Here is a 23,260-nt window from a genome sequence, read left to right on the forward strand (position 1 = left end):
GCAGTCGTTACAATCGTAACAGCACAGTTACAGTTGCAGCTTTCTGTTAGCAGGACTGCTGTTTATTTGTTTATTCAAAAACTAGAAATAAATGTAGAAAGCAAAGTAATATTTATAAAAAACACTTACAATAGAGCAAGAACTGTAGTCTTAGAAAGAATAGATAGAACGTAGCTCATGCACAAAGAATCAACTACAAAGTTAATACAGTAACCAGAAAATCAATACCCGTTAACAACAACCGGAGCGCGTAAATTCCGTCAGTTTGACAGTTGCGTTGATAAGAACGATGCGGATGGACTTTTGAGTGCGCAGGCGCGCTCCGGGCGCCCCCGTCCCCCTTTCATCCTCGTGGCTGTTTGCCTGCCAACTACTTTCCGGAATCCGATTTCTTAGACAGTCCACGTTCGGGCGTCGTTGCAAGCAGTGTGTGCTAACGGTACTCCAACCGCGCTGCATGTGCGTTCCCCGTTTGCATCTGTGTTCGTGTGTGTGAGCGGAGAGGGAAAAAGAGGAAAATCGCAGGGAAAACGGGAAACAGTAACGGGAACGTCTGCCCCAAAAAAACGGTTGCAAGAACACACTCGATTCCGTTGGCGCTGCACCAATTTTTCGCATGAAAAGCAGTAATTCGATTGGATCAATTCAGTTTTCCCATAGCAGCAGCACATTCAACGCTACTTCATCCCGGCAGCAGCAGCAGCAGCAGGAGCAGCCGAGAAGGGGGCGGGGACTTCACAGGTGAGTTGCGGAATTCCGTTGTCCCCTGGCTGGCAAACATCCTTTTAGCCTCTCTCGCTCGGTGGTGGATTGGCCCAAAGCCACGGACACTGCGAATGTCTATACTACAGGCCAAACTGCCTAAGCCCAACCGAATAAGTTCTTTAAAGTCGTGAATTAGTCGAAATTTTAGTTGGGAAAAAGCGGACTCCTTTGAGACTTTGAAACTTTAAGAATAATCTTTCATTAAATTCTCTTATGATTGGTTAAGAATAACCAAATGCTACTGTTTTACGGCAGAATCTAAAACCAAAAAATTTTAAAAATATGTAAAAATGTAAATACAGGGCGGTGAAGGATTTGTTGTAGCATAGTTTCACCGTATGTGGCTGAGTTTCAGTTGTGGCCACATCAGCACAACACCTTGGGCGCCACAAAAACTTCAAAATTCTGTGCTAATTACAGGTGCTTTGATGCCTTAGCCCTTGGCTTGGTTACATACTTTTTTTATCAGCCCTATTTGCCCAGCTCACACGAATTAAATTCCCAGCGTTTCGGTATCGTTTCTAGTTTCAGTTGAGTGAGCTGCCCACGCACGTTTTCGATTAATCCGCATCAAACAACCAATGACAGTGAAAATCGATCGGCATTGGCTTTCGCAGTTGGGTACTACGGGTGTATTATGTTTTCCCTGCACTGAAATCCGAGGTCCATGTCGAACACAAATGTGTAACAGAAGACCGGGTTCGAAACCCATCGCCGACAAATCTGTTTTATTTTTCAATTTAGCTAGTGTGTTTGGTCAAGTTATCGAATTCATCATAAGCTAGCTCTAAAATGAAAAACTGGACCGAATCATACAAAGATTTTCTTTCTGTGCACTAATCGAGATACGACTCCGGCGGGAAAAGTACGGCCGGAGCAAAGGGCAATCAGGAGCACACGCCTATAAAAAGCCCGTGGAAAATGCGTGCCGAAATTGAAATTCCGTTAGTTGGCTTGGTCAACCGGGGCGATAAGCATTTAAGCCATATAGCACATAACCGTTACATTTGCATTGGGGCGACAGCTGGACGGTGGTTGCGTGTGTGTGTGTATCTGTGTGTGCCACAATTTCTCAGTTTGCATAATTTAGATGCCGCTGCCAAAGTCGACGTCGACTGCGACGCCAACGCATGACCGCCAATGTCTTGTTCTTGTTTTTGTTCTTGGCGCTTCTCTTTGAGAAATTATTTTTAAGTTTGTGTGTGCCCCACTGCGGGTGTGTGTGAGTGGCAATGTGTGTTAGCGTTGCTGCCAAGGTCATTACATTTTGTCTTATTTCGCTTATCGGCACCCGCGACGCAGAGTGCCGTATTGATTCGGGTGCCCGCACACCCGGGTGCTTGCCTGCACATGCAGGGTGTTTGTATGTACCGGCGACGTGAGTGGTGAGTGGCACCCGCACTTAAAATTATTGAGTGTGAGTCGATTGGCAATAAATGGCAGCCTTACAGTTCTCTGAAACGAATGGATACAAAGAGAATAGTGTTATGCAGCCCTCTAATTTCGATGCGTTTCAGTTGCCCCTGCCCTCTTTTTCACAAATACAGTGCGACGTAGATAAGTGTGATCTTAAGAAATTTTTGCAAAGATATTTATTGTTTTCAATATTTTGTAAATGTTTAATTGCTTTCACATAAACACTTCATGCTTCTTCTTAAGTTAGCGGTTCAAGTTGACGATGCTTCACTGTATTTTGTCTCGATTTGCATTATATAATTCGAGCTGACGTCGGGAGGACGATGTGGCGGGTCTTTGTGGCAAGTTCAAGTGCAGTTTGCTCGATTTGCGGTTTTTTTCCGAATGTTTTGCCAATATTTTCGCCATTGACAACAGGCGGCATTGCTTTTGTTTCTTCCATTTTGTTTTGTTGCTTTTTGCTGCGATTGTTATTGTTTGTATCTTGCCAGTATCTCTGACTAGCTGCCATGTTGATTACTTTGCATAACTGAAGCGGCAACAGCAGCAATGGAAAAATTGTTTATATTGCCAAGGAGAAGGAAAAACGCACCCGAAAACCAGATACATTTGGGTAGTTGTAACTCCGTAGCGCCACTGAGGCGCACAATTTTCCCCAGCATGTTTTCCAAAAGGGAATGGGAATCGGGAATCGGAATTGGAATGAAAGTGGGGACGGGGTGGTTTGGGTTAGGTTAAAGTAGAAACAAATTATACGACACACACACACACACACCCAACTGCCCCACCCCCAACACACCCCGTCCCCAGTCGCCAGAAAAACGTCAATAAACAAGCGGCAGTGAACAATGGAGGGCAGCAGGGAAATGCTGGGAAAAGAGCCCAGCGTCAGCTTTTCTATGGCGTTTCCCCAGTGTTTTCCCCATCGCTTTTCCACCATTAAAGCTCAGTGCACATATAGAAAGACATTCGATGTAGCCGGCAACCCAAAGAGCTGTTTTTCCAACCCTCACCCCACTTCTACCCACGGGGTGCGTATTTGTCAATGTTGCTTTTCTTGGCTGTCATTTATTTCGTCATTTATGCAAAATTTTATTGCCATTTTCCCCTGTCCGCGGAGCTTCCCATTTTCCAGCAAGAGTTAAGATAGAGGGGAGTGGTTTTTGCGTGGAAAACCTTGCCAATTAAATGCATGCACGTCCTATTTGACGTCGCCTTTTGTTGTTGCCCGCTTTTTTTTCCACCGATTCTTGTCCTTTTCAAACGCATTTCTTGTGCTTGCTGGCGTGTGGCTAATTAAAGCGAATGCCCCACGGGCAGTGGAAACTGAGCTCCCGGCAATTACTTTCCCCCCAATGGGGGCAGACGAAAAAGCGGGGTGTGGGGGTGGTGGTGGTGCTACTTGGGCTTTGAACTTGTTTCAATCCCACTGGTTGCCTGGCATGCGGCACACAACAAAGCGGACACACATAATTAGGGGAAACCGAAAGCCAAAGTAAGGATTAGGTCCTTTTTCACAGCGGTAGTTAGCCGCAAAATTGTAGCTTATATGTAGGTTGAAAAAAATGCATGTAAGTTATATGAGCTCCTTAGAATGTTTGATCATAATTTCAATGCATTTAACAACACTAGAAATGTATGAAAATCATCACAGTTGCAGCGAAAAGGATTCTGAAAATGATTATGAATTAGAGTAACTTCCAAAACAGCTTGAAATTATTTTCCAAATTTTTGTTTTGAAAGGCTCTTGACTTACGAGGCGGCCTTTACACCCCAATTTTTAAACTAGAAACCAAAGCTAAGGCTGGCATAAATACCTCGCCGATACATGTCGTCATGTGAACGAGAACGCTATGTGGTATGTGGAATATTTTCCTGTGGCCGACGTCACAAAACTTTGCGAGTCGAGGGCAACGCACACAGAAATTCCGAATTGGGCACAAAGTTGTTCGTTCCTTCCACTCGACTTTGCAGTGCTGTAGTGTTGTTGTATTCGGTGCTCTTGTTGCATGCACCGCTGCACTTCCATTACGCTATACTATGCATATAATGCCGTGCCACACCATGCCATACGATATACATACAAAAGGAAGGAGCAGCGAGCTGGGCTAGTTTCAGGCGGTTCAAGGGCATTCCCGGACCGCTGACAGCAAATACATATAACCGAGACAGGGACAAGAAAATATGAACAATGCCAGCTCGTTACGTAGATGATGAAAAGCATGATGAAAATGAAATAATTGCGTGCATTCAAATTCCGTCCTGTGCCCCAAGGATCAAAAGCAAATTGCCACAATTAATTCGCAGACATAATGGAGGGACATGCGCCGAGGATGAAAAAAGTAAATCAGGATTTTAGCGGTATTAAGTGGGGGTTTGTCAAGCCACTGGCCGGGAAATAAATATATGTACATTTATGCATTACTTATAAAGTGGGGGCGAATGATAATCTGGTGCACAGTGTAGAAATATGAGATGGAATTATCATAATACTTTGAGCTTGTGAAATAAACATGATATAAGCAAATCTAGATCTCTTAGGCAATGATCAGGTATTAAAACCATTTAAATACATTTAAGAGTGTGTATCAACTTATATACTATCTGGTACCACTGTGCACATTATGCGATGGGCTAAAGTTTTACCCCAAACAGTGCCTCACAGTTACGACTACGTAATAGTTAAGCGCCTTACGGCAAACTGTGTACCACGGAGCGTATACGCAATCTAATTTCGACAGGCTAATTGCAACAGAAGGAGGCACCGAGTGCGAATGTTTACTTTGTGAACAACTGTGTGTGTGTGCCGCCTCTGTTTCCTTCCACCTAATCAACTTTTAATGGCAAAGCCGAAACAAATCCTACATTTCAGGCAGATGTGAAACGCTTTGGGGGTTTTGTTTTGGGGAATAGTGTAAGGAGGAGTATTGTTGTAAATACAAAGAAAACAAATTGAAATTTTGATGGGAATTCGATGGATATTGAATCAATTGTTTAATTGATTTATTTACACAACGCCATTGTTGGCCTTTGAGTGCAGTAAATCGAGTCAATGGCAAAAATGCATTTCGAATGGATTAAGTAATCTTGTGCCAAGTAATTTTAGCTGCATTTATTCGCCAGCTTAGCTGGTGGCCATTACCAAGGCTACTTGCCATTGTTGATGGTTAAATGCATATTTCATGATGTCTGGCCCAGGTTGTCGTGTCCGTTGCACCATCTGCGCAGGAGTTTTCGCCCCAGCCAAAGTCTGACTGGCATTTCGACAGCTTTTCCGACAACGCCGCCTCAGTTATTTTCGTTGCTCTGACGCGTTATGGCGACCATGAACCGCACATGGCTAAAAAAGTGCTCAGTGTCGCATGAAAGCGCCGAAAGGCTGCAGGTGGATTCGGTGGTATACGGCTTGGGTTGGGTGGGGAAATGTGCAGGTTGGCTGCCAAATGCGGCGCGCTGAACAATTTAAGAGCGGGCGAACAATGGCTGTCTGGCAATCGCTGAGTGGCGAAAGTAACACGTTCGGAATGTGCCCCACGGTGAATGTGCAATCATTCATCTCGTGAACTACTCGAGAATGCATTCCTCCCATTTTGTATTCTTTTTTTTTCCCTCGCTCGCCGTTCTGTCTGTTATTGAAATGGAATTCAAAGGACTCTTCAATTTATAGCGACTTGTTGTTGGCTTTTTATCAATATTTAAGCAGGCAAAGGGCAAATCCTTGCCGAAAGCTTCCATTAGTTGGCTTTCACATGCCCGTCCCGATGATGGCTCGGCCCCCGGGGCGTATACGCAATCAAAAATGGTATATCGCATATCAGATTCAATCAGACAAAGCTCACGACATAATTGAAGCAAATGCGTGTGTGCTTTTGTCTCTGGATGGCCACCCTATTTCTCGTATTCATTCTCAAGTTCCCACAGCCAGAGGCAATACACTGAAAAAATGTATGTGTAATAGTTGAGTTTCATTAAAAGATATATAAATGTTTTGATATCTTCTTAAGCAGTATTTCATAATGAATTAGCTGGTTCTGAGTTAACATGCTTGCTGCATACTATTTTCTTCTTTCACTGCTATACAATTTTTGTTTCAGTGTATAGAAATGCTGCCTAGACCGAAGTACAGCAAACGAGAAGCCGGCTAGTCAAGCAGCCATCAAACGAGACAACAGACAGCAACAAGCCATATCAATTATTCAAGCATAATTTGAAACATTCTCGTACTGGAGGACTCTGCTTCGCTTTGCTCAGCGAGGGATTGGGGTCCTTTGCCCAGAGCAAGACTTCACTCGACTTTTTGCCTGAAAACTTTTTAAATTATTTAAATGAGTGCCGCTGCTGCTGTGAAAGTGATGGAGAAGTTTTGACAACGCTTTGGCTTTCACCATTTGTAATATTTGAAAAATAGGGGCGCATTGTGCTTTTGGCAGATTGAAATATGTCGTTTAAAACTTAAAAATGGTCTGTATCTTTCACTTCAGTTATCCTATCTGCCAACTGGTTTGAGTAGCGAAAGAAATTTATGAAAAGTTAAATAATTTGTAATTGTTATATCAAGCTTATCAACTCTTTAACTTTCCCTGAAAGAGTTAGCATAACAGAATCAACAAATTCAAAAACTTTGGCCACCGAGGCATTCGACTTCCGCATAAAGTTTTCAAAGTCTGAGTGCAAGTTGATGTATACAACCATACATATATATATATATTTTACACATGTATGCCATTTGGTAAAAAGGATTTTTATGAGTTCCGTGTGCGCGTGTGTGTGTGAGTGGGTTATCCTGGCGAATGGCAAAGTAAAGGAAGATAGGACACATCCACTTACCCACTAATACCAATTAGTGTGCCCTGAAAAGCATGCTTCAAATTATGTCGTGTACGTGGGTGTGTGTTTGCTCCTTGTACGGCAGCCTCTGTGCATGAGTGTGTGTGTGTGTGTGGTATGCAATTTGTCAACCCCTGAAGAAGCACGATGAAGTTGATAGCGTTTTAGGGGGAGCACGGCGAACATATGCCGGAACATCGTTCCACCCATCAATAAATCCCCGTACAAAGCACATCCAATGACCCGAAAGGCAGCTCTCGGTCGTCGGTTTGTGTGTGTGTTTTAGCCTGATAAGGTACCAGAATAATAATAACAACATTGGCAACACGAGTAGCGACAACGGCTACATACGAGCATACTCCATTTCGCTTTCATCGTAAATTAGTTATTGGCATGTTATACTAAACGATAATGAGACTGATACCCATTCCCCTTTTTCTTTCTGCCTCTTCATTTTAGCAACATGTTTGTGGCTTAAATCGGCGCTGAGCAGCTATCGCTACACCAGAGAAACCAGAACTTGAGGATCTAGTTAGTTGGCCGGCGCTTTTGGGCCATAAAATGCATTTACACTTCGAGCGAAACATCAACACAAAATGCGACTGCACGATACTCTCATTATCATGGATGGGAAAGGTGCCAGATGATATACCCGAGGTGAGTACTGTGATTAACTGTTGGCCAGCCCGCAAGCCATTAACTTGCGACTTAACAAGGCTACACTCAGCGAAATTGGAGCGACTTCTTCCTTGGTTAAGGTTAGAAAATCCTTTGAAAACAAGTGCAATAGTGTTGCACACTTTTATACACTTTCCTCAAAACCCTAACGAAAGACATCGAATACGCCCCATTGAATTTAATTATAGTACACTCTCAACTGCCATTAATTTGCCTTAGTGTGCATGAAGGCTGTGCGATGGCAATATTAATACAATAAATACTGGACAAGGTCCATTAAACTGTCCGGCACTTTAAACTGTCAGGCGAAACTATTAAGACCGACCGCTGACCCATTATCCATTAGCCGGAATGCTTGGTGGTGGTCAGGTCTTAAATTGGAAAGTAGCTTCTGCTTGGTTATTTCATGGCATCTCTGCATAATAATCTGGATTATCTTCAACAGGGCACCGGATATTTCACACATGCCGAAAATTTTCACACCGGAAGTGCTTAGGCCCCAAAAACCCCGTTGGCTTTTAGCATCGTCGGGAGCTATTTTTGTCTGCCCGTTTTTAGGCCTTTTGAAGGACAGTTGGCAGGTGTCGCTGGATTAGGAGTCCCTAATGGCCACGTTGCACTCATTTCGGCCTTAAAATTGATTCTACACGCCACGTGTGCTGGCCAAAGCTCAAACGGAAGCAGTGGGTCTCGTCTGCGTGGCCCTAAGTTTTCCAATCATTATGAACTTTCAATGCCTGCACAACAAATGCCATATAATCCTTTTTATATTGAATATAAAAATCCAATCACGTCTGTCTCGGCTCCTCGACTCCACACCCTTGTGTTTTGTAGCGCAAAATTAAAGTTAAGTGAATGCGGCCCACGCAGCCCCAAGTGGATCCTCTGGCAGCGGTCCTTTTCAGTTCGGGATGTGCAGGATATGCAGGATACGCTGGATGAGTTGGTCGAGTGGGATATGTTTGTTGGCTGAGTGGAATGTGCTGGTTAGGCTGGTTATCTCGACCACTCCTTTGTGCCGCGATGCGCACGGCACTCGAGCAATAAACTCGTTGGCGATTTGTTTAACTGTTTTCAATTTTGGTTTCAACCCAAGCGAGTGCACTTCAAGAAACTAAGTAGTGACGAAAGCAATACTTAAAACTATAGCAAATGAGCAGGAATCAGAACTTGCAACCAGTTTCTTGCAGTGTTCGTGACCAACGTGCCGCTAGTGTTAAGTTGGCCACGTGTCGAGGTTTGTGAGGGACGCGTGTCTGTGGCATCGTTACCCTCGTAATGCCACATTTCCGTTTCCATTTCCATTCCGATTGCGTTGCCATTTCTGTTGCAAGTGCGTTAAGCCACAAGCTTAATTTCTTGTTACGCCTTTCAGCAATTTACGAGCGATAAGCAGACAGATTTTCCCCCACCCCATCGCAAACAAATTCGAACCCCTTGGGGAGTTGGCCCCATTTCCATTTCCTTCGCGCATAAATCATCTCAGCGAAAAAATGCGTATTAAACCAAGCGAGAAATATTTCGAAGTGATTTTTTAAGTACCCGCCAACCCCAAACCAAAAAGTAGTCCAGTTTTTCATGGCATCATAATATTTTAACAACTGCACTGCCATTAATAGAATATTGATGATGAAGTGCGTCATCGCCGGCGTAGCTTGTTGATGTATTGGTCTTCTATTTGCGCGCACTTCTGAAGAAAAAGGACCTTGCAAACAAAGAGTGGACTCCTTTTTTCGTTACTCTAAGGGTTGAACAACTGTCGCGGGATTTTCGCATAAATTGACGCAGCAAATTGACATGCCAGCGGACAAGGAGTAAAAACTGAAAGCATACATAAAATGAAATTTAATAGCCTGGCACATGACACACATGTCGCCCTTTTCTTGGGATATCCCTGGGTTCAACATCGTAATTTCCTCTCTGGTGGGTTGGACTTTATGCTAAATCCATAACAAATGAAATCTAATGATAACTAAATGATGGAACGATAGCGAGAAGTGGAAATTTGTACACACTTTTGGGCAGAGCACTTTTCTTAGGAACTTGAATAGGTTTTCAAGCGACGGATATTCTAAATAGAACTTTTATTTAACTGTTTCGACTGGCCTAAAAAAGTAATGAATCTTTTATAGAGTTTCAGCCACATGCCCAAAAATTCAGTGCGGCCCAAGAGGCATTAAAAGTTTCAGCTGAATATGGGAATATATGTATATTTTGCATATTTATGGCAAGCCCAGGAGTTTGGCGCATTTTTATGAACTCGCCCAGCCTTGCCAAACTTTTAATAATGCAAAAAGAATAACAATTTCCACTCGAACTGGAGTTGAAGGCGCTCAGCGATGCTGAAGACGAAGCTCTGAAGATGATGGCTTTTAGCTGGAATGGTTCACTTAGCGTAATTAACTTGGCAACTGCTGATGAAGTCGACGAACGTTGGAATTAGTGGCAGTATCATCATTAGCAGTTTCTGGAGGGTTTAACATCATTAATATTTGCCAGTGCCACTGACACTGGGCAATTCAGCAAAACCAGGATCCCCCAACCGCTACCATGTGCTTCTGCTGACTTTTAATTACGCGCAGTAAAAAATAATTGAGTCCTTTTCAATCCCGGCGACAGTTGAGGGATCCCTGCGACTGCTGAAAGCTGGTCACTGACCACAAAACCACTTGAATGGCCTTTGCAATGGACAGCCACTGGCTAATTATGTGCAGCAGACCATTATGCTCTCAGTCGCGCATTTTGTGCTGGCGCTGCGTGCTCTAAGTTAATTTCCACCGGATCAGGATAATGGCCCGCTTTTGCCACCTTTTCGCTTTTCCGCTCGAAGTGTGTGCCCAGGGAAAAGGGGTTTCATGTGGCACACAGCTGAAGAAGGTGGCTTAACACATGTACGATACGTTAGTACAATTTAAATCATAGCTGGTCTTCATTGTGTTGGCAGTACTTTAAAATACCACACTTCTATACAGATTTATAGCACAATAGAAGGGTTAAGTACACGGAAAATGAGTGCCTCTACTAGAACCAACTACACTTTTTCCCCAGCCATTATTTGAAAGCTCGAGCATTTGCATTTTGCTCTTTAAAGCCTAACTTTTTGCCACCCCGAAAGTATGCAACGCAATGTTGGAAACTCATTTGCACACACACACACACAGAGAGAGAGATTTTCATCAGGGAACGGCGTGCTCACGCGTAATAAATGTATTACGTGCCTGCTTGTGGTAGTGCCAACCCCCACCACCCCATCCCTTCTAGGCTTATTTAAACAGGAACAGAGACCTCCGAAAAAACATCGCCATGCCCGGGAAAACATCCGCAGGCCTCTCTGGTTTGTTACGCTTGTTGAACAGGTGCCGATTACAAGTGCCAATTTTCGTAGCTGGGCGCGAGTTAATTGAAAACTTTTTAATTGTTTAGGCAGCGGCAACATCTCGAAACAGACTTGGCTTAGTTTCGCGTGCTGGCCCTGATTTACGACCAGGCTTCTGCCGGCGACAGTTTCAATTAGACAGCACTGTGGCCAAGGACGCAGTGGCTCGACGGGGGGCGGGTGACGGGGCTTTCCCGATTGGCGCCGCTTTTCCTTTGTGTCGAGCGATTCCAAACCATCGACCCTCGGCCACATCCACATCCCACATCCTTTGCTGAAGGCGCGTCTGCACTTTCGATTGTTTGTTCTTGGCTCTGAAAACTGTAATTTAATGTGCCCACAATGCCTCCACACACGTCTTGAGCGATGACCCTGGGTACACACAGAAAAATTAGCACTTAAATCTTATGAAAACACTGAAAAAATGTTGTGAAGTATGTAAATCAACCAAATGGGCTATATTAGTTGCCACAGCATTCACGCAGATTTATAACTTAGAATGTCTTTTATAACACAAATCGCCTTGCTTTTTTCTTTTAATTTACAATATATATGCTATATCGTTTTTCCAAGTGTCCAACTGCTCCATCATCCCCACTTGGCTCTTCACACTTGGCTGACGTTGTGGCTTTCAGTTGTGTCATTGATTGGTTTGTCCAGCATTTCGTTGTTTGTTTGTTTGTTTGTTTGCACTGCCTTCGATCGAGTCCTTCGCCAGGAGCTGCGGTTTTTGTGTTTTGTGTTCGTGTTTTGCGTCCCTGCCACTTGCCCACAAATGGTCGGTCACAAAAGACGAGCCCACAGCAATATTCACGTTTGGAGGAGCACTCCCAGCCACTCTCACCATGTCCAATTGTTGCATACGGATTCAATCAATCAATTATGCAACTGCCCCGGCCATTGTTATTGCATAATTCTAGAGTGAGGCCAGTGACGTTGGCCAGAAAGGCAGGAACTAAAGTTGATTGTGGTCCCCAGGCTCGGAATTCGATTGGAAGGCCTCTCGAATTTGTGGAGATTTTCGATTCTCAATTTAGCCGTAGGTACACTTTGCAAAACGAGAAAAATGCATTATATTGGATGATTGCAATGCCTTGGGATAAGGACAATTCAGTATATAGGCATAAAGTTGAGATCTAGCAATAAATATTCACTTTGGACAGTGTTGTTTTTATGCACTTTAATTTATTCCTTTTCTTGCTTCAATTTCACTGGGGGCATTCATGTAATATGAGAATGCATCCTGCATATGAACATGTCAGCGACTCTCATGCTCCATTTGTCAACTCACAGAGGCAGCATTTGGCTGTTTTTCACAGAGAAAACTCATTTGGCTCTGTCTCGTCTGTGTGTTTCGCTCATTTTCCATCTGTTTCCCCCCCCCCCCCCCCCCCCCCCCCCCCCCCAAAACAACCCACTTTCCCGCCCGAACCCCCATATATTTTTCCTGCGAAATGTAACAAAAGATGAGATGCACTTGAGCATGCTAAAATGCGTTATTAAGTGCATAAATATGCAATGCTCAACCTTTTGCACTCGGCACCACCACCTGCAACGTGCACCACCCACCTGTCTAACAATGGGGGCTTCAGGTGGGTCCTCGAATGTGGATGTGGCTATGGATGGGGGCATGTGTGAGGGGCTTTTGAAATTTAATAAAATGCAAATTCAAATGCAGAAACCAGTGAGCCAGACATGTGCCCACATGCCACGCCCCGTGTTCCCATTGTGCGGCGATGGGCTACCGATGTGTGTATGCAAGTGCCCCTTCCACCGCCTCTGTGCCCCAAACGCTAATGAGTTGAGTTTTGTCTCCAAACACACAAAAACAGAGGGCATGCATTATGTGCAGCTGGAGCCGAAAGGATGCACTGGAGCGACTGCCCCCACCGAATTGTGGTAATGGCGCATCTGGGGACGAACTCGCTCCAAAACAAAAATTCAGTCTGGGGATACAGCACAACACATTCTATGTTTAATTTAAGCAGATAAAAGCTTAACAACATTTTATTAATTTAAAGACCATTTATAATGCATCTAAAAGAAAAGATATGTTTAAACAATTAAGTCAGTACAAATATCATTATAAGCTGCAAAAAACTTGTTAAGCGAAAACAGTTGGTGCATCTTGAACCCATTTAAATTTCACTTATTTTTCTTCATTATTAGTAAATCACATTAACTGAAATACCTCTTAAAATATTTCTTTGTCAGCTTTCGTTTCTGAAACGTGCTGTATTTTTTTTAATTATTTTAAATGCGAACACACATGCATCTCCGGCGGCGGAGGCAACAAAACAAAAAAATAAAATAAAATAACATACGAGAAAAGAAATCGATATCGCTTTTTGGGCTGGCATTAAAAAGGATCAAAAGGTGGAGCACGTGCGCAATGCCGGGAGGCGAATAAGGCTATAACGCCACAGTGCGACTATATCCTGTGTATACACTTGTAAGCCATAGGAACCGAACCACTTTTCCGCACGCCCATAAAAGTTGCCAGTTGCCAGTCAGTCCCATTCCCATTCCCGCTCCGAATCCCATTCCCATTGCCATTGGCATTGTCTGGTCGTCCTGGTCGCTGGATATTTCCTTGGCTTTGAGAAGGATGGAAGGCGCGGTGAAAGGGTGGTGCGATGAGACCTTAAGCAACCTGCCTCGAAGTCCACCCACCCCTTCAGCCAGCCAGCCATCCAAGCCTTTCACACCTACATACATATGTACATGTGCTCGGCACAAGTGGCAAAATGTTGTTACGTGAGCATTAAACCATATTTTAAGTTATTAAGTTATTGACAAAAGCTCACGTCACCCCTTATGGCGTCGCCTTCGGTTGTGGGATGCGGCACGGGGATTGGGTTTGCAATTGGATTGGGACGGGCCGGGCCGTGTGCCCTTGGCTTGCCTCGGATATCGAATGGAGTCCATGTGGCCGGGTGCTTGGAGGCGAACGGAGGACACTTGTGCGCTGCTTATCCGTATTGTTTACAATGCCACGCCTTGTGGCACAGACACGCTTACAAGCACTGAGAAATAAACCAAGTGCATAGTCCTTAAAATATCCTTAAATATATCCTTAAAAAATATGAAGTATTATTTATATATACTAAGAAAGAATTTCCAATAATCTCCATTTTATTACATATTACCACTCGATTTCCCTCAGTGTATTAAACAAGTATTTGCTTGTGTATACACTCGCATAATTTCTGAATTATATGTCCGAGGATAAAAACTTTTTGTAAACATAAGCTGGCACGCATAAAAAGAAACATTTTTACAATTCCGCACAAGCTGCTGCCACGCCCCCCGCATTTTCCACAAACTGTTCAAGTTTTCCTCTGCGCACTGTGGGAATCGCTGCAAGTGGTGCAAATATTGTTTAATTTCAGTTGTAAATTAAACATAAATATTGTCGGGCATCCTCCGCCGCCCTGCGGTAAAAGTCCAAGCTGCGAAGCTCTCCAACTCCCCGGTGCAGTCATTCATTCAGTCACATGTCCTTTGTGCCGGACAGTCGTCCTGCGTCCTCCTGCGTCCGTTTCCCATGTGAAAGCCATTATCCCTCTACGGTTTCATCTTGGTCCCTCGGTGTGGCTGTGACATTTTTACTGCTCCTGCTGCAGACGCCCAGGTAGCATTACGTATTTTGTACTTTATATTTTGTACTTTGCCATCTGCAAACGACATGGAACAAAGGACGAAATACGAAATAGCATTGCAGCCGCAGGACGACTGCCACATGGATGTGTAGCTAGCCATTGCTAGCCGGAAATTGAAATAAAAGTTATTAGATTTCTTTGACAACCGCTGGGTTGTGGAGTTCAAAAGTTGGCAAGACCATATGAAACACTTTAAGCGCCCAAAGGATAACTTGCTTGCCATGTGAAACTCTTGATTTCTCTCGCCTCACGAAGTCACACAAATTTGCCTTTTTACCAATTTTGCTACTTGCGTTGAAACAAAATACAAGGCACATAAATTGCCAAGGCAAAGGACACATTTGGGTCCGACTTAATGTCCAAGCAAATAAACACATTCGAAGCGGAGTGGGTAGCTGGGTGAATGGATGGATGGGCTTGTGGAAAACGGCCGCTGTCGTCAGTTGGATTTCCACTCTTTTCGTTTTTCGTTTCGCTCTTCCGCCTTTCCTTCCGCCTTCCCCTTTGTTGGCCTGGCCAAATCAACCACCGCCGACGCAGATAATTTGCCAAGGGAGTTGCTTTATGGGCTAGGGGTTGGCGCATGTGAGAGTGTTTGTGGGTGCGGTTTGGACAAGGTCTGGGGTTGGGTGTCCCGGGGCCAAGCCAAGCCAAGCCAGCGCCATGACCTACTTTCGCCGCAACTTTTTCAATTTGCGGAAGAGTGTGTGTGCCTTGGCTTAGGCCAAAAGTTTATTTCGTAAAATACAATAGACAGAATGTTGGACTAAAGACTACTCATAAAGCTTTCCATGGATTAACTAATGATTCTTCCCCCCGGCGGCTACCTAGTTGTGCAGGATCAGAAGGAGCAGGCCCAGCAGCGCCGCCATTCCCATGTCCTGGTTCATCTGGCGCAGTGCCGAATTCGTCTCACTCTCACCCTCACTCTCATCCTCGATCCGCTCGAACATCATCTCCTCCGGCCGAATGCTGCGCTGCTCCTCGTGCTCCACGCTATCATTGTACACTCCTGGCGGCGGAGTGGTCCGCTGGCCGGTCAGCAGCAGCAGCTGCAGCGTCTGCAGCGGCGTCAGGTGCGGAGTGGCATTGTTTTTGGTCCGCGACTCCAGGAGTGCATTTTGCCACAGCGGCGGGGGCAGGAAGGGCTCATAGCTGGGCGGCGCCGTGCGGCCGCGATATCCATAGACGTACATCTGGACAAAGAGGCTTTTCGAATCATAGTCGGTGATGACCGCCTTTAGGGTGCCACTCGTATAGTGACTGTACTCCACCACGGGCGCTTGGTATTCGGCCTCCGAGATATTTCTATTGGCATAGTGCTAAAAATATTTATTAATTATTATTAAATATTATTAAATATTTAACATGGAACTTTTAACCATAATACTCACATCCAGTATAGCAAACCGCACATATGTTATTAAGTTAGTATCGATGTAGTAGAAAACCACCGAGTGGTTGGTTGGCTTTTCCGAATCATCCGGCGATGTTTGATAGCAATCGTAGAGAAGTTCATCGCCTTAAACATTACTTATTATAATATTATATACAGATTTATCTAGAAAAACATACCCGCCTGCCTCTTTCCAACTTCAATGTACTTGTCTGGCTTATCGAAATAGTCTGTTACGAATGGCCCTTCCGTATAGCTCTCGATGTCCTCCTCGGACAGATTGTCATCACCTTCGTCGATCTCCAGGTCATCGCGTCTATTGTTGTCAAATACCTCGACGTATTGATCCGGTTCCGGAAAGATCTCCTCGTAGGGCTCCATCTCGCCCTCGAATTGCTGATCGCGATTGATGACCAGTGAGGGATCGAAATGCTTGGAGGTGTCATTTAGGCCAAACACCATGATGGTCACATCGAACTCGGCGGTTGGTGGAACAGTGGGAGCTGATGGGTCAACGCTTTGATTGCTGGCAGCCAATTGGATTATGCCCACGATGAGGCGATTCACCAAGCTGAATTTCACCTCCGCCGAAATGTTCTGAAAAGCAGAAGGAATACCAAATAAGAAATCCCCTCCAAATTGGACAGATCCAATCGGGCGTGACCATCAAGGCAACATCCATCAGCGATTGCCACATTTTTCCGAGATGTTTACGCGGTCTGACAATCCGATTCACGGACATCCACGTATATGTACTTCGCCAAAGTTGATTTACGTTCAAATAATGTGTATTTTCTAGGGAAAATCCCGCGTCATAATGCTCAAATTGAAAATGCATTCAGCTCGAGTTTTCTTTCTTGTTATTCTAGAAATAATATATATGCCTCTATGCTACCCTCCACCCTCTTCGTTCATTTAACTTGTCGGCTTTGCCAAATTGCCACATTTCCTCACGCTATTCTATTTTTATTGGCCTCAAAGTATGCGATTTTCCCATACAATATAAGTACATATTCATTCATTTCATTTTCAATTATCGACCCAGTTGTCGATAAATCGAACACTTTACCAAAAAGTACGTGCCTCATATTTGAGGGCAAAGCAAATAAACAAAAATATGAAAATGTAGTAGATATAGTAAAGTTGAGTAGATATATGTAGTAAACACAGCCCGGCAGCCGCAAACGCACTGGATATATAAAAATACATCTATGGGCCAAACTTTTTGTCGCTTGGCTGTGACGAAAAAAAATGTCAGTTTCTGTTTCTATTTTCGTTGCGGGCTTGTGCAAAATAATAAAAAAAAAAAACAAAATATTATTAAAATAACAAGGGGTCAGAATATCCGCACATATCGCTCACTTGTTCATAAAACAAAATACACAGTTTCTGACTAATTATGCAGGAATATTTTGTTTCCTAACATTTTTGCTTTTTCGAAACTAATTTGCATCTTTTTTACATGACAAGCAAATCAATTTATCCCTTCTACTGTCAAACTGAATTTGCCATATTTTTAGATATTTCTTTTTGAGAGCTCAAAAGTCTTAGTTTAAAGTTTAAATAATTGGAATAGAATTGAAAAGCCCGCACTCACTTCCTCCGATAGAATTTCCACGCAGGTGATTGGCTCCAGAATCTCGTAGGTGAACGTCACTCCGGGCAGCTCGCCGGCGCCGGCTGGACGGGAATGGAGAACATCCTTGACCAGGAGCTGATCCCCATCCACCCTTTCGCCCACACCGAAGAAACGTTTTGCCTGCAAGGCGTCGCCACTTTTGGCCAAAACCAGAAGGGCAACTAGGCCCAACCAAAGCGAATTTGCACACATGTTAAATGCCATTTTCGAATTCGGTAGTTAGAAAATGTGGATCATTTTCCGATTTATCCGCACGAGAGAGATCTTCGATCGCACGGCGCAAAAGAACTTTGGCAACTGAGGGCAAGTGCTGATGGATCGCGGCTATTTTCCGTGAATTCACTTTCGTTCGCCGAGAGAAGAAAATTGTTTTTGCGAGACGACGACGATGAAAATGATTTGAAAATGCTCTCGAAACTCTTTGGGCATCCGGCAGTTGTAGTTCTCTTTTTTTCCGTCTCCAAGCTGTTTTTAGTTGCCTCTGCACTTGACCCGAATGGATTCCGATGGCTTTCCAGGCCATCATTTGAACTCCTTGTCAACGACCCCGAAAATAAAAGACCACTAGCGGGCAGAGAACAGCCTTTGGGATGATGGCGTTTAAAATTGGCTGCAAAAGGTGCAAAAATAGACCAAAGATACACATATAGATTGGCTTCTATATATATATATATGTTCTGTTTTGCATAAGAGTTCCTTGACTTTATCATGCGGGGCATCATTTTGGCTTAAAGTATTTGAATATTTATTGATTGGCCTTCGCCTAATTGGCAAAAAAGAAATTTCGAACAAATTTGCCTGGCTTTATCAATAAATTAAAGTGTTCTTGAAAAAAGCGTTGAGCTCACAAATTCATCTGTTTAACAATCTAATAAATAAGTTATTGGATTAGTGTAGAGATCAAAAGCTTTTGGTAAAAGCATAATTTACTTTATATATATTTCAAATTGATGCCATATTTATGGTCATTTTGCTGCTGGTCAAAGGAGTTTTGTTCATTTTAGTTTGACGCTTCGCTAAATAGTTTATTAAATGTTTATTAGCCTTGCTGTTTAGTCAAAGAGCCATTTGATATGCTTACACATTCACAAAATCGCTTTATTATTTTTAAATGATTTTTTTTCAGGCTAATAAATGACAGTATTCTGAAGCGTTGAACCAAATATTTAATGTATTAAATGCTTATTAGCATTAGTTGTCCGTTTATCCGCAGTTTTGGCCATTAGTGCCCTGTTCATGGGAATAATGAAGCGGATGCGAATGCGTCGCGGGTTGCCATTGGCATGCATAATGAATTGCAATTATGGTTAATGTGCACGAGTGGCAAAGTGGGAAAAATGGTGGAAAATGAGGAAAATGTATGGGGTCGGTCAGTCAGGTGCGGCCGCTTTTAGCCTTAAAAATGTTCTCCTTTTTTTAATTAAATGCGTGTGTATGCTGTGCGAAATGGAGCAGCAAGGAAATGCTGTTTCGTGTGCCAAATGGCTGCAACATAATTTATGGAGCCCATGTTGCCGCTGCTGCAGCCACAACTGCAGCATAATCGCAGGCAGGCATCTGGTTTTTGGCCATGTTCTCTCCTCGGGCCAGAAAACAGCGTCATCCTTGTCGCAACGAATTTAAATAAATTCCAGAACTCACAGCTTTCATTCCTCAGAGGTCATTTTCCCAGCGACTGCAGCAGACGCTGGGCTGGAGGTGTCAACCTCGCCAAGCGGCTAACAAGTCGCAAGTAGCCACTTGAACATTTCAGGCCCAAAGCGAGGGACTTGGCCAAAGTGTGAGGCTGTCAGCGGCGTTGCCTTGATGTCGCCGTTTTGACATTGATGTTGCTGCTGGTTTGCGATGAAATGAAATTACGGCGTTTGAGGCAAATTGCATTAGGCAAAGTGAAAACGGAAATTTCCAGCATTTGAATGCTTAAAGAGCAAACATTGGCTAATTCGATTGCCAATTCCAAACGATTTCATTGTAGCAATTTATTGCTTCGTGATATACCCATTAAGTTGAAGTGCCGTCGAGCGTGGTGATCAAAATGCAAAATCGAGTGCCTCTCGAGTGCATCTATTTTGGCTAAGAGCATGCGGCCAGATCCGGTTCAAGTGGCTCAGTGAAAGGTTAACAACACTCCACAAAGAAATGCCGCCTGCGGAATGACGAATGCCGTCTGCTCATAATTGTTGCCAATGAGGCGTTTTGCCTGTTCAATTGTACCATAATGAGCCAATAGCCAGTGAGCCAGTGAGCGTGTGTGCGTGTGTGCTCGTTCAATTATATAATTGAATCAGCAAGGACATCAGCATATGCACGCCAATCAATCAGGCCAATAAAGCAATTAACTTGGCTAACGGCCCAGCAAGGTCCACGGCCCACTGTCCACTGCCCGAAACGGAAATTACAAATTTGTAGTCATTTTTGTTTTTGCCACTGCGGCGGCATTTTAATTTATGCCCCACAAATTGGATTTGGGCGCCAAAAAACGCCCATTCGGCTTAGCGGGGATTAGCCAAAATGCTGAAAGCGCCCGAATTTTGGTTTAAATTGAAATATTCCTCGCTGCGCGCCGAAATATAGGCTAAGCTTTTGTGAGCGAGCCGCGCCCGGAAAAACAATCAATTCCGGTGGGTTGGGGTTGGTTGGCGGCTCTCGACAATCAAATCAAATTGTAAAACAGGCGGAGGAACTGCGGTTGAGTGCCACTGCAGCAGCAGCAGGAGGAGCATCAGCGGTGGGAGGAGCAAGAGGAGCAGGAGGAGCAGCTGCTGCTGCAGTTGATAAACTGGCAAAGAGTTTTCCCAAAGAAAGCCCGCAGCGGGAAAATGCCCAGCAGGCAAACAAACCCAGTTAAAAGTTGCAGAATGAATGCTCCACTGGCGACTGAGGGAAGCTTTTGAAATGTTAATTGGATGGCATAATTGCTTTCAATTCATTCCCAAACAAGTGCAAGTTTCCCATTTACCTTTATATAAGCGAATTCGTTTTGAGCTACGAACGAATCTACGTATTGATTGCTAATTTTGATTGCACAAGAAGCAATTAATTAAGATTTTTTCAAAAACAAAGAACTGGAGCAGAATTTAAATATAGTTAAGCATATAGTTCTTTATTACATGAGATTAGAAACAGGATGCTTAGTTTACTCCAAGAGGCTTACTTCGTTAATTGAGGAATCAAAAAGGATTGTTTGACTTAAGCTCCTAATGAAGCCAGAATGTAAGACATGCCTGAATTAAAGAGAATTCCTTGTCATCACCATGGTGAGCTGCGGGGGCATTCCTAGGAATCCACAACAGTTGAGTGAAAAAGCCCAGCCTCGGGCTGCGAAATAGGCAGCTGGCCTGGTTGATCGGCTCAAAGAGTGAGGAATAAAGCGATGCAGTCGGAAAGTGGAGCACATTTACCAAGCCAACCGGCCGCCTGTCGATGGTGGAAGATGTGCGAATGGGCCAGGGACGACGGGTCTCGAGCCTGCGGTAATCCGTTTTGGAAGCCAGCAAACGGGCACTTGACTCGCAATTGGCGACTGCTTAGGCGAACTGCCAAGCAGCTGTCGGCAGCTGTGGACATCCCATTCAAGTGGCTTTCCTTTTCTTCTCCTTTTTGCAGGACGAGGGATGGAAGCTGAACCGCACCAACTACTACCAGGAGGGATGGCTGGCCACGGGCAATGTGCGCGGCATTGTGGGCGTGACCTTTACTACCTCACATTGCCGCAAGAACATGGACTATCCGTTGAGGACCAACTACAACCTGCGCGGGCATAGATCGGATGTAAGTTGTGTAGCCACAATGCGGAGACTTAAAGTAGCTAAAATATTTGGCCAACAGGTTATCCTGGTCAAGTGGAATGAGCCGTATCAAAAGCTAGCCTCCTGCGATAGTTCGGGAATCATCTTTGTGTGGATCAAGTACGAGGGTCGCTGGTCCATCGAGCTGATCAACGATCGGAACACACCGGTGACCCACTTCTCCTGGTCACACGATGGCCGCATGGCGCTGATCTGCTACCAGGATGGCTTCGTTCTGGTAGGATCCGTGGCTGGGCAGCGATATTGGTCCTCCATGCTCAATCTGGAGTCCACCATTACCTGCGGCATTTGGACACCCGACGATCAGCAGGTGTACTTCGGTACCACCCAAGGTCAGGTTATCGTGATGGATGTTCACGGAGCGATGGTGTCGCAGGTTCAGCTGTCCAACGATGTGCCCATCACCTCGATGGCCTGGTCCTGCGAGAAGTTCAAGATGGAGGAGGGCGAGGAGGCGGAGCCCGGTGTAACCAATGCGGGTGAGTGACCAAATTGGAAGATGTTAAACTTTGTTATCACGCATTATATTTCTTTCCCATAGCCAAGCGCTCCTTTGTCCTGGCAGTAAGCTTCCAGAATGGATATATCTACTTGCTAAAGTCGTTTGACGACGTCTCACCCGCACATATCAACACATGCCTTAACGGCGCCCTCGGCATGGTCATGGAGTGGAGCAACTCCCGCGAGCTGCTCGCCGTCGCGGGAACCCTGCGAACCGGAGTCGACGGAACGAAGACAGAGGACATGGGCACGCCCAGTTGCTACACGAATCTGGTCAAGTTTTACACGGAAACGGGCACATGTCTGTATCAGGCTCATATTCCCTGCAGCACCGCCACCGTTTCGGCCATCACCTGGGGCCACAACGACAAGCGACTGTTCATCGCCACGGGGACACAGGTTCACATCGCCTGGGTCTCCAGACGGGTGGCCTCCCTGCAGCTGCTGTGCCGCCTGGAGATCCAGGCGAGCGTCGGATCCGAGTCGCTGCTGCCCCTGCTGCCGTTGCCTTCTAGGATTAAGTCTCTCATTGGCAATCTGTTTGCTCAAACGATAAGAGTATGTTAAGTTTAAAACCCGTAATAATGCATTACTAATTAAATATATTTATATACAGTGCTGTGTACCTGACCTCAAGTCGCTGCGTGATTTTGTTTCGCGACCACCGCTCTGCTCCACCCGGCTGCACTGCACCATGATCCGGCACGACGACGACTCCAATCTGAGCTCCGGCACATGCTATACGCTGTATCTGGAGTATCTCGGCGGCTTGGTGCCGCTGCTCAAGGGCAAGCGCACTTCCAAGATTCGTCCTGAGTTTGTCATCTTTGATCCCCAAGTTAATGGTAGGTATTTCAATAACTAAGGAAAGACAATGCTAATTATTAACTAATCCCTTCGGCAGATTCACCCTTGTACTTTCAATACTCCGCCGAGGCCAAGAGCTCCTCGGGCTCCAGCCAGTCCACCACCACGGGGAACAGTGGGCGCACCGACTCATCAGACAGTGACTTCGAGGAGAGATCACGGTTTGGCTCCCCACGCACTCCTCGCAAGAAGCGAGTGCGTCCAAAGAGACGAAATCAAGCGGGCGATCGGCTTAGCGCTTCTGGTGGCGGGGTAAGCAACGATCCCGATAGCCTGGATGAACTGGCCTATGTGGACACACTGCCGGAGGTAGGTGCCAATTAC

At 44.8% G+C, this 23,260-nt stretch overlaps 2 protein-coding genes across 5 annotated transcripts in view; one reads left to right on the forward strand and one right to left on the reverse strand.

The window, feature by feature from the left end:
• Nucleotides 1–23,260, forward strand: part of LOC6729863 (tubby-related protein 4) — a 26,941-nt gene continuing 3,681 nt past the window's right edge. For all 4 annotated transcript variants that reach the window (XM_016177662.3, XM_016177661.3, XM_016177664.3 and 1 more), the window contains exons 1-7: nucleotides 1–741; nucleotides 7,468–7,665; nucleotides 21,366–21,530; nucleotides 21,588–22,047; nucleotides 22,110–22,627; nucleotides 22,686–22,914; nucleotides 22,974–23,245. In XM_016177662.3, the coding sequence (XP_016036600.1) occupies nucleotides 7,570–7,665; nucleotides 21,366–21,530; nucleotides 21,588–22,047; nucleotides 22,110–22,627; nucleotides 22,686–22,914; nucleotides 22,974–23,245 (1,740 nt within the window). In that variant the 5' untranslated portion in view covers nucleotides 1–741; nucleotides 7,468–7,569. The remainder of the gene's footprint in view (nucleotides 742–7,467; nucleotides 7,666–21,365; nucleotides 21,531–21,587; nucleotides 22,048–22,109; nucleotides 22,628–22,685; nucleotides 22,915–22,973; nucleotides 23,246–23,260) is intronic.
• Nucleotides 15,429–18,328, reverse strand: LOC6729861. Its single transcript, XM_002105128.4, has 4 exons — nucleotides 17,718–18,328; nucleotides 16,300–16,717; nucleotides 16,119–16,246; nucleotides 15,429–16,046 (listed from the first exon to the last, which is right to left on the reverse strand). The coding sequence occupies exons 1-4, from the start codon at nucleotides 17,961–17,963 to the stop codon at nucleotides 15,552–15,554; spliced, it is 1,287 nt and encodes a 428-aa protein (XP_002105164.1). The 5' UTR covers nucleotides 17,964–18,328; the 3' UTR covers nucleotides 15,429–15,551.

Source organism: Drosophila simulans, chromosome 3R (assembly GCF_016746395.2).
Source record: "Drosophila simulans strain w501 chromosome 3R, Prin_Dsim_3.1, whole genome shotgun sequence".
Lineage (NCBI taxonomy): Eukaryota > Metazoa > Arthropoda > Insecta > Diptera > Drosophilidae > Drosophila > Drosophila simulans.